Consider the following 11,459-nt stretch of genomic DNA (forward strand, 5'->3'; position numbering starts at 1 on the left):
ACGCAACCCCTCCTGATGCCGTGCTGGAAGCGGGTGGAAGGACACGCATCTGGGAACGGTTAGGGAGATAATGGTGTATAAATAGCACGGGGAGAGCTCTGTCGCCGTCTGTCCCTGCAGCTCTGCAAAGCAAGTGAGAGCTGAGCCTGAGCGCCCCAGACCAGGAGCAGCAGCAGCTTCTTTCTCATCATATCAAGTTGGGAAAGCTCAGTTGAAGGTGGTTACTGCATGATAGAAGGGGCCACAGTGACCCAGTCGAGCAGCTCAGGGCGTGACCCAGTGCTATTTAGTAATTCAGGATTCCTCTGCTTTTAGCATCCCTGAGATGTAACTTTGATGAATGAGGTGGTTGTCGCACGGGGCAATGCCACTGAATTTTCTCCTGCATGCCGAGTGACCATGCAACTTTAGTGTCCTTTGAGGATGGACCTAGAATTAGAATTGGTTGAATGATGAAGTTTGGGGGTTGGTGACTATGATGAAAGAACAGGGTGGTAATGAGAAATCTGCTTTGGTCAAGTTGGGCAGGATTTGAGAAAGGTTTTGATGAGAGAAGGCAGCAACCAGTTTAGTGTGAGCTTGCAAAATATTTTGTCCCACCCAAGATGTCTTTTTTTTTCTTATCTTTGGAATTATTTCGCACTCTTTTCCTTTCATTTATGTCTCTTTGTAAGTAATCACAAATGCAATTTCAATTGCAAAATTCAAAAAAGGTGAAAAACATCATCAAAAAGAGTATCTCAAGCATTTGGGCATTTCTGAGGTGCAACATGCTGTGCTGATAGCATAAACCAGCAACATTTGTCTACTGCTACTTGCTTTCTCCTTCCCATCCCCACCTTAATTTTTCCATCTCTTTTTTACTTCACTTCAAAAGTACTGTGGTCCAGAGCTTTGGGGGAGCAAACTGATGGTTTGTTGGAAGAGTGGTTGCTCGGTTCTCTTTCCTGCTTCATTTGAGGATGGTAGTGGTAGCACCTGGGCAGTGAAACCAGAACAGGCGAGTGGTGCGTGGATGGGAAGGGGCATGATGGCTGTGGTGAGGAGCTCCTCAGGCTAGGCACAGGGTGCCCTGCCGCCACTGGTGTGTCATCTTAAGGCCATCACAGGGGCTGGCAGGGACCTGGAAAGAGCAGCATAGATGTAAGAGGTATATCTGGATTTCCTGAGCTAGGAATATGTTGGTGTCAGTCTATAAAGGCCACAAATTTCATCATCTAAAAGTCAAAGTAATTACAGAGTCTATGACGTTTCCTCCTGGGAAGGAGGCAGCAGGGGCTGTGGTTGCAGTTGTGGATTTTCACCTTCTGCAGGCTGCCTGGGAAAGTGTTAAATCCCAGTCTTCCCTGTAGTCAGGTTATGCCATTAAGCCAGAATGAATAAGGAAACAATCAATTTAGAAGCGGGACTTGGCTTACTTTGCAGCCAGCTGGTGGAAATTGCTGCCTCGGGAGGTGGGAGTGAGGCAGCTCAGAGCTGGAGCTGCAACGATGCTCTTACCTCTGCTGGTGCCACCAGCCGGGTGGGTGCGAGAGTGCTTGGGCCCTTGCCTTAATTTAAGAAAGAAAAAGACCTTGTCATGATAACCCGGTACTTCTGATGACACTGAAAGCCCCATGAAGCTCAGAAAGCTACTGAGGCAGTGTAAGACTTGCAGCTCGCCTTCTGCAAGCACCTCACCTCTGCCTTACCTTTGGTGCGAAGGACCTGTTTCTCATCCCATCGTGCTAACGTCAGCGAGGAGTATCTTTGCTGAAGGTGGCATTGCCCTAGCTAATACAAAAAGGGAGGGCCTCTATCTTCTAACTGCCTGTTGATGTGGGAAGCTGGTGGCACCAGGAGGGTGGGCTAGCTGGGAAGCAATGGTTAGAGAAAAAGGCTGCAAGCTGGGTGCCTCCTTTCTCATCCCTTCCTATTAATGACGGTTAAGCTCTTTTTGCTGCTTTAATCCGCCATGACTTACTTGGCAGTTTCTGGACTCCTTCAGAAAGGATTCACGCAGAAAAACTCCCCTTTTTTTTTTTTTTATAGTGGCTGAAGGACCATCTACTGATGGACTCTGCTGCCTGCGTTAATGAAGTGAGCTCCTACTTTGAATTCCAGTGCCTGAAGAGCCTTTTCCTCTTTCTCCCTCCCCAGGTGTATGACTTTGCACTATCGCCAGGACCTCCCGCCAACCAGCGTCGTCATCACCTTCCACAACGAGGCCAGGTCAACCCTGCTAAGGACAATTCGGAGGTAAGAGCTCCCAATCTGGGGAAAATGTTCATATTTATAAAAGCTCTTAAAAAAAAGAACGAGTGGGCTAGAGGTTTTCGTGAATAAAGGCAGAATCTGTTTGCATTCACTGCAGCTACGGGACTGGATGTACCAGCTGTGGTCTCAAATGATTACCGGGAGAAATTAGCACGAAAGGTCATCTCTGAGAAGTAGGTTTTGCAGTGGGATGCTCAGGAAAATAAGTAGCTGTGCTCCCTTCGCGGGGTCTAGCACGGGGTGCTCTTGGGGCAGCGGCGGAAGATTAGTCAGAGTCTGGGATAAGAGGTTTTCTATCCAGCTGGGTATCAGTGCTCAGCTGTATTTTGTCCCAGTCCTCTAGGGACGGCTATTATTCTGCAGATGTCTGCTCCGGCATTGCTGTTTGAGCTTCTCCAGTGACCCATCAAGTGCCAGAAAGGCTTGCTAATTGAGAAGCCCTAATGGTGCACATGCAGACTAGATTTTCAAGGACGGTTTCTGTACTCCTCTGGATACACGGTGGAGCGCTCTGGGCATGCGGCCATTCCTTCATTTGTCGGTTTGTTCTTGGCTGTGTTTTGCTGTAGTGGATAAACTAAAGGCTTCATTTTCACCGCAGGTTTTTGAAATCAGTGTTTAATCCCAATGTGTGCCTCGAATCTGCAAGTTCTCTTGTGGGAAGATTTAGTGACCTTTGAGGGGTCTACCTCCAGGTCTTGGCTGGTGGGTTCCTCCGTAGCGAGCTTGGGTGTGCTCTGCTCTGTGCCAGTAATAAGTGTTTTGCAGGTGTGTTTCATGCAAACACAGTGAAGGTTTGTGCTGTGCTGTAAGCCTTGTCAGTTAAACTCTGGCATCCCCAGGGACCTCTTGCCATTGTTGGTACTGGTCAGACTGGGGTTGCTGGCTGTGAGGAGACTTCAGCTCTGCCCTGTTCACTATCACATCCTCGCTGGGTTCTTTTCTGCCAACATCATCCCTCCTCAGGTGAACACGCCCAGTGTCACAAGTGAGTTTGACAGTCCTGAAATTGAATTCCTGCTTTGCTTTATGGTTTCATGCCCAATCCCATCTCCTTCGCTTTACACTTAATAACCTATCACTGCTTTCTCTCTCTAGGGTGTGTGGATTTTGAGTGTCATAGAACTTCCACTTGGAGCTGCGTACCAGCTCCTTGATTGTGGACCTTCTCCTTTTTCTTTATAGTGCCTTGCGTGGCTTTCCCATCCTCCAGAACCCGTTGTAACAGAGATGGCAAGGCAAAGCAAAGTGCGCACCTCTGGCCCCTGAGATACAGGATGCTTATAACATGTAAAGTGCAGAAATGGACTTTAATCTCATTTCTCCCCACAACTCGGTACTTGACTGTCCTGGCAGGTATGATCATGAGTGATGTCACGTGAGAGATGTTAGACCCATTGTACGGCTCTTACGCCTGGATCCCCCATATCTGGCTTGATTAAGGAACTGTCCATTGCAATGATGGCAAGGTTAGAAATACAGGTAGTTTGAATTTTTCCTTCTTCCTCTAGCATACTGTATTCTGAAGTTTCTGATTTCCAGGTATGAAAAGGCTTTCTTCCTTGCTCCTCTTTTCTTTGCTTGACTTGATTAGTTGGCTTTACTGCCTTCCTTACCCGGTTGCGTGTGATTTCCACCACAGCTTTGTCACTCTGCGCTGCTCCTCCCTGCTCACGTGCCCTGGAGATTCCAGCACTCGTGGCTTGTCTGTGGGGAGGTTTTCCCTAGTTCTGGAGACCCTTCTGAGCCCTCTTTCTTGGAGGCTGCTCTGCAAACAGTGCCAGAGCCCTGCAGAGCATCCCACTGAGCTGCACCACAGAGACAAGTCCGGGCAGGGAGGAACCCAGATGACAGGCTGTGGGTCCCCATCTCCCCTGCCTCTCCCTGGGCTGAGATCCTGAACTCTCCTGAGCTGACCATCTATTTTCTGTTTCCCATGGTTTGGAGGTGGCCTCCTGGCATCAGGGTTTGAAGTTTTCCTCCTGGATGCAGTACTTAGAGACTTGCTTTGATCCAGCTGGCCCTAGGGGAGGTACCAGCCCTTGGTGGCAAGTTGTGATAGTGATGCGGCTCCTGCTTTGCTCCTCTCCAGCTGTAACTGTGCACGTACTGCCATCTCCCTGCCTGTTTTTGGACCCAGCTGAGAGCTCATCTGCCACTTCAGCCTCTGTAGATTAATTTGCTGTGCCTTCTGACTGCTCTGGTTCCCCCCCACTCTCAGCAAACGTTTAGTTTAATTAGGTCTTCCAGATAACTCCATCCCACTATGGCTGTAACAACATGGATCATTTTCCATGGCTAGTCACAACAAACTCTCTCCTCCTGACACTGCTTTGTGCCTTTTGGAGCAGTCTGTGGCCAAGTGTCTCCAAGTGCTTTGAGCACGGCAGTGAGTAAAATGGGCACCTCTTCCACCCTGTTCTCCCCAGTACATCTCCATGGTGTGCTCTGGGTATTACCCAGGCGACAGATGGACTGACTGAGGAACAGAGAATTGATTTTTCTGTAGCTGGTGGAAGATTTTGGGTTGCAAACCTGGTTTCCTGAGTTCCAGTGAGTTGTATTTTCCAGCTCCATTGCAAAATGAATGTTCTCACTTAACCACCATGGTAAGAGCAAGAAACAGGGCAGAAGGACATTGCTTGGGTTGTCCAAAGCCTGTCCTCCCAAAGGGAGCACTTCTTACGGGACCCCATGTAAACACGGAGGGATGGCGGAGGGAAATGCTGGTGAAGGCACCCTGTAGCTAGGATAGACATCAGCTCTCACAGGAAGGACCACATACATGACAATCAGGAGGGATTTTGCTACTCCTGTACTTTTCCTGGGTGCTGGAGAGCTTTAATTCTTGCTGAGGGCTGAGGCTGAGCTGTATCGCAGGCTCGATGTGTTGCGTTCGGTTCTTGGAGAGGATGAGAGTGCTCTGACCCGTGAAGCAGAGGCACCAATACGTGGCCTCTGTAGCACCTCTTACGCAAGTCATGTTGCGAGCGTTTGTGACAGTTCATTTATGAGCAATTTGCGTCGTCAGAGCTATTGAGAAAAGCTACTGGACTGTGTTGAATAATGAATTAATTTAAAAGTTTCACAATCTTTTCTCTGACCGTTTGCCAGCTGGAAGAAAAGGAAGAAAAAGAAAAACTGAATTAATCGAATGCCCAGATCTCTGCAAATGATGTAGTCAGCGTTTATAAATGTGTATGTAACTATGCTTGTGAATATGTACAAGTGTCCAGGTAGTAGGGGCTGGATGTCATGAGAAAGAAAAATAGAAAAGGAGAGAAGAGGCCAGAAAGGAGGAGATGGTGAATAGCAAAGTAGCTCTTGAGATATATATATTTTTTTTAACTGCGCAGACAGTGAAGAAACTGCCATCGGGTTGTTGTTTCAGCTACTCACTTTTTGAATTACCTTGGTCAAGTTTCTTATGCCCCCCACAGTTTGGTTTCATGTATTTCAAGCTCCAAGGCTCAGTGTGTTCAAGATGGTGAGTCTCCAACAGTATGGGGATGGGACCGTGCGAGTAAACCCAAGAAGGGAAAGCAGGACCAAAGGAGAGAATAAGCAATACAGAGGCATTTGCTTTAAAAAAAACCCCACAATTTCTCCTTTTCTCTCTTTCCATCTTGTGCTTGCCTCGATTTAGGAAGGGAATGCAGCTCATTGCCCAGCTCTAGCTACCCAGCTCCTCCAGAGGGAGAGCTTCAGGATTTTCCCAAGGCCATAACAGTCACTAGAGGGGAAGGAGCAGCGTGGCCAGGAAAGATGTGTTCCTCGTCACCTGGGGCCAGGCTGGGTGCTGGGGCTCTCAATAGTGATGGGTAATAATGCCTCCCCATCGTGTGATCCCATGTGGTTAGGGGATCTATTCCATGCCTTGCTTATGAGAATATCATCTTCTTCCCTTCCCGTCCCTCCTCTGCACGCTGACATGCTGGGATGCGGCCACCACTGGATGGGGCAGTCATGCTTTCAGGGCTTGAGGTAGTGCAGCATCTCCTGCCGAGGTCTGCGGGGAGCAAGGCTTGGTGCGTGCTCTGTCCCTGGGAGCATCCCAGGGAGCGGTGGGGAGAGAAACACTGCCTGCTCTGGGAGGCAGAACTGCAGGCAGCCTGGGGTGATGCTCTGCTCCTGGACCATCAGAGACCATCACGCTGTGACTTTCTCCAGCAAGGCAATTTTGGGAGCTTGACGGCCAGTCAGCGCTGGCGCAGGCTGGGCAGGAGAGGAGCGTAGGAGGCTGTTGTGCTGGCAACCTGCTGGGCAGAGGGTGAGACAGTCCCGTTTAATCTGCTGAGTGGTCTTTATTTATTTATTCTTCAAACTTGCAGCTGGGGAGCTCGGAAGAGAAATAAGGAGACTTAATTATTTACCTCTCACTGACAAACCAAAACACATCCTTTGGCAAAAGTCCTGGTGCAAGTGCTGTGAATACTGCATCAAATATTTAGATGATTAATTAGTGAGGAGAATATCATGCCTTTCATTTTCTAGTTCTGGTAAGTGAGAGAAGTGACGTCCTGGACAGCCAGCACCTCGCAACCTTCCCTTAGTGCCACAACCTTGTTTGCATCCAGACACATCTGAGGCAGCGAAATGACAAAGCCACGCACCTCCTTCCTTAGGCAGCGGTGGCACCGTATAGAGTCTGTGCCATAACTGAAACGAGCCTGATTAAAGAAGCAAAAACAAGCCAGGTGTTGCGCAGAAACTGTATAATTAGCACTTTGTGCCAACTTTTTTTTTTTCTTCTTTTTACTTAAACCCGGGGCTTTTTTTTTTTCCTTAATTTGCTAATCATCTCTCGAGGTGACTAAGTACACAGCCCTCCATGCGCTTTTACCTTTTGATGTTAACATAAGAGAACTCTTGAATTTCAAAGAGCTTGGTGGGTATTTGAAAGAATAAAATGCGAAAGCCGCAGTGTAATCAAAGCTCATTATGGTTATTCTTGGTGTGATGTCTCTCTTCCTACATAATTAGCCATTTTGGGTTGTTGAAGCAGTTCATTTTGGCGGGCATTTTCTCTCCACGTTCTCGGTCTGATTTCGATAATTGTGACCCTTGGCCCTTTTGACACTTTATTATACTCCCAAAGGGTTTGTTTTCTCCCCCACTTAACAAGTCCCAGTATGTTGCCATGGAGAGAATTAATGGGTTCATGAGTTCCCGAGGATCGATGTCCACAGTCACATCTCTAAAGCAACTAGTATTCTGGGCAATGGCCAAAAACATACTGACCTTTGGTCAGAAGAACTGAACTCCTCCCTGCAAACATTTCCCGTGTCTTACATGTCAGGGTGACTTTTGCACTGGTATTTATTTGGAGATTAAATTGTTGAATCCAGTGCTTACCTCTGGGTAGGTAGAAAAGGATCCCAACAAACTGTTGAAGAGGATTAAAGAAGGACCATATGATGAAAATTTAAGATGAAATTCTCTGTCGTTACATTTGCATAACATCTGCTAAATCCATTGAAACAAAGAAAAATTCAGCATTAACTTTTCAAGATATTTCAGCAGCGAATCTGGTTTTATGGGGTTGAATAAGTGTAAGGACTTTCTGGACTGGAGGCATGAGTTTTCATTTTGATGGTAACACGTCTTTTGGCAATTTAAGGGAGAAAGTGTTGTAATCTCTGGCTCAACAGATTAAAAGCTGTTTTGATTTGTTAAAATATGCCTATTGCTGAAGTATATCTACCTATGTTTGATTTTGGGGAAAAAATTCTATAAATAACAGGGGGACTTCAAAGCACTGTAATACTAATTGTCTTTTGATTTTATCCATATAAAAGGAAAAAAAAAAGCCATGCACACGCATAAAGAAAGAAAAGAAAGTATAAAAAAATAATCAAAGCTGAGCAAAGGCACAAGTAATAGAAAAGCTGTCTTTGAAATTTTAAAAGTGTTTTTATAGTTTAACTGAAAAAAAAAAAATCCCCATAATGTTGAAAACGTGCCATATTCGGCGCCTGTTTCCTGTCCTCCCTGAGGAGCGCTGCAGGAGGGGTGTTCATAATCTCCTGTGTTTCCAGCAGCATGGGTGCGTTATCGTGTGATTAATAGAGCACAGGTAGAAAATGCATTGGAGACGTGAATTTGGCTTTGCTGAAAAGCCAAGGTGCTTGCTCTGGGCTGTGTTGGGAAGCCGGCTGCGGTCACAGTCTCTTTGTGCCTGCATCAAGTGTCGCTGGGCTTGGTGGCAGTTTTGGGGCTTGCAGGTGTCTGTGCACGGATTTGCAACGAGCTCAAAGCCTGCTGAAATCAGTGGACACCAGATCTCTTGCAGCCGTGGCAGACCCAGCCTTTGGACCACTCTCGCCAGGGCTTTGTTCACTCAGGATGTGGGATAGTGTCATGCCGTGGGTGAGTCCCACAAGGGAAGTGATGGGAGAGGGCTGTGATGGTGCTGGGTGAGGCTGCTTTTGGTGCTGCGTCACCCATGGTGGTGTCTGTCATTAACCCCGTGGAAGGATGATGGTTCATGGAGCTGGGGTAAGCCTTGGAGACGTCCCTCCCTCGCCAGCGTGCGCGCTGAGCTCTTCCCACTTTTTCTGGTCTGCCCTTGGCATCCCACAGATGGCCATCGTTGGCATTCAGGGGACATCTTCCCTGACTGATGGGGTGGCAAGCCGAGGCACAGAGTTGGCAGCAAACGGCTTGACCTGGGAGCAGTGGTAGCCTGCAGCCGAGCTGAGACTGAGCTGCACATCTCCCTAGCCCAGTGCCTTGAAAACGGTCCATGCTGGATTTTCTTCCATAAGAGGTGCCGTGTGTGGAATTCCTCCAAGTCGCCGAGTACTGCTATGAGCCCAGGTCTGAGTCTACAGCCCGGTGCAGCGGTTTTGGTTGAGTTATTCTTGCTGCTACCAGCAAAAGCAGAATCAGCCCCTTTGGTCCGCCTTCCTGTAGAGTTAAGCCCTGCACTGCACTTCTGGCAGGCGAATCTATAGGGGAGACTGGGCGGAGGCAGGCTTTGAATATTCAAGTCGCCCGCTGCCTCCCCCTCTCCTGCTCTCAGCAGCTTATTTATTTATTTTGCTGGCTTTTTTACAAGTCTGCTTCTTTCCTGCAGGTTTCACCAAGTTAGGTTTCCAGGCAATCAGCGCTTGTTAAATATTCCACTGAGCATGATATTGCTCTCCTGTCTCTCTGTACTGACGCTCAGCTGCGGTAATTTGCTGAACTCAGCTCTCGCATATGGGGATTTTTTAAAAATAACAAACCTATTAATAATAATAATTAAAAAACACTTGACAGGTGGGAACAGCACATCTAAATTGCTCTGTGTGCCCCAGCGGGAGGAGGGGCATTCAGCCACTTCTTCTAATACTTCGTGCAGGCTGCAGGCGTTGGCGAGGCAGTGTTGTCTAACCCTGCTTGGTGCAAGCCTTAGCGATGCTGGGGTGGCCACAGCAGCTCCTGGCTTGTTAGGGCTCCCACTGTAACTGTTGCTTAGGGGGCAGAGGCTTTCTTCTCCTCCTCACCCCAACCTTAACGTGCAAAGCATCTGAAGCAGGGAGGGAATCGTGGCTTTTGCCAAGATCCTGAAACTGGAGGGGGCTGGGATTGCATTTCCAGGGAAAGTGGTTCTGAGCTTGGAAGTGACATTGAGGCGCTCCACAAGGGACATGCCAGCCTTACCCGCTCTGCTCTGAGATCACCCCCTCTTTTTCCAGGATTTCTTTTGGGGAAAAAAAAAAAAAAACAACCCACAGCAAAACATGGAGGGAGGATCCATTTCACGAACCTGCCTTGGGATGTACTGTTCTCCTTCCAAAAAAAATCTGGCTCGGCTCTTTCTCTCTCTGGAGGGTTGTAATTCCAGCACCTGGTGGGGTGGGGGTACACCAGCGCAGGCAGCGGGCACCTGGCAATGGGCATAGATACTCCAAGCCCTCCTGGGTGGGGTGGGCTTGTGATTTTTCATCAAGAAGGTTTCATCAAAGAAATGCAGCCCTTCGGCTGAACGTCCTCAGATATCCGAGGATGATTCTGTGAGAGCCTTTTGGGTCCCTGCCAGCTGGGCTGGTGGCTCCCAGGCCCTTCAGTGACCCCTTGACCGGGGTCTGGGCCAGTGACATGTTTTTCCAGACTTCCAGGCTTTTTACTAGAGCTTTGGGAGCCTGAGAGGCCGGGGAAACCTGATGATAAGGGTCTGGAGGTGTCAGAGGCTTCAGTGGGTGTCTCTCCTCTTATGCCAGCTGTAGGTTTGGAGGTTTATCCTAGCCCAGACCAGAAGGCAGACTCAGGTGTGAAATCTGGGGGGCTTTTAAATCCTGTTTGAAAAAGGAGCTGTGCTCAGGATGACGGCAAAGGAGTTTAAATTCTGGAATGGCCCATGCCATAACTGGTGTTATCAAAGCCCATGTGAAGCCTTTAGGAGATTTTTGGGATACCCTGGGGTTTCTGCTTCAAGAAGCCAGCCTTTACCCTTCGATGGGGCAGGATTTTATGCACGTGTAATTCTGCCCACCTCTGTGCTGTGCGAGAAAGGGGAAGAACAGGTCTACACTTTTTAGTAATAATAATAATAAGAAATACCTCGGTGGCATAATTAAGGGAAGATTGTAGCTTTCAGCCACGTTTCACAGTGTCTGCTCACCTGGAGGGAGCTGTGAACCACATCCTCCAGCCCCTCTCTTTCATTAAATAGGCAGGCTCCAACCCTGCTCTTATCCTCTCGGCAGTCTCCGAAGCGCAGTCAGCTCACGGATGAAAACAGGAGTTGTCCTGCCACGGCTGTGAGCACTGTAAAGATGGGTTTGAGCTGGGTAATTTTCTCTGTGTTGGCCCTGCTGTCGACAGACACCATATCATTAGCCCCGGCAGAGGTGGTGGGGTGACGGCAGCAGAGCTGTAAGCCCCGTTAGAAAACTCGGTGCAATGTGCACGTTGCTGAAAAGCCTGTTTCTCCTGGCTTTACGTAGTGCTCTGCTTTTGCTCACAAAGGTAGTAAAGGGTGAATCTCAGCTATTTCCCAGGAATACGGGGGGCTCAGCTCTTAGATCAGGCTACAGGGACCTGACAGGTGGGCACTGTAGGTTACTGGCGGGGTGGTGGTGGTGGTTTCTGGGTCTCATCTACTGTATTCTTTCTGGAAATCCAAGCCTGGTCATCTGTGCTTTGGCAGGGATGGGTTCCTAGGCTTTTCCACCCCATATGCTGGGTTGTTGAGTTGGTCAAGCACTGTCATGGAT

At 48.4% G+C, this 11,459-nt stretch overlaps 1 protein-coding gene across 1 annotated transcript in view; it reads left to right on the top strand.

The window, feature by feature from the left end:
- GALNT14 (polypeptide N-acetylgalactosaminyltransferase 14) overlaps positions 1-11,459 on the top strand; it is a 61,514-nt gene that overhangs the window by 20,722 nt on the left and 29,333 nt on the right. The window contains exons 3-5 of the mRNA XM_009881958.1: positions 2,140-2,238; positions 3,237-3,244; positions 7,626-7,657. Of these exons, the coding sequence (XP_009880260.1) occupies positions 2,140-2,238; positions 3,237-3,244; positions 7,626-7,657 (139 nt within the window). The remainder of the gene's footprint in view (positions 1-2,139; positions 2,239-3,236; positions 3,245-7,625; positions 7,658-11,459) is intronic.

The sequence above is a fragment of the Charadrius vociferus genome, unplaced genomic scaffold (genome assembly GCF_000708025.1).
Source record: "Charadrius vociferus isolate BGI_N301 unplaced genomic scaffold, ASM70802v2 scaffold610, whole genome shotgun sequence".
In the NCBI taxonomy this organism is placed as follows: Eukaryota; Metazoa; Chordata; class Aves; order Charadriiformes; family Charadriidae; genus Charadrius; species Charadrius vociferus.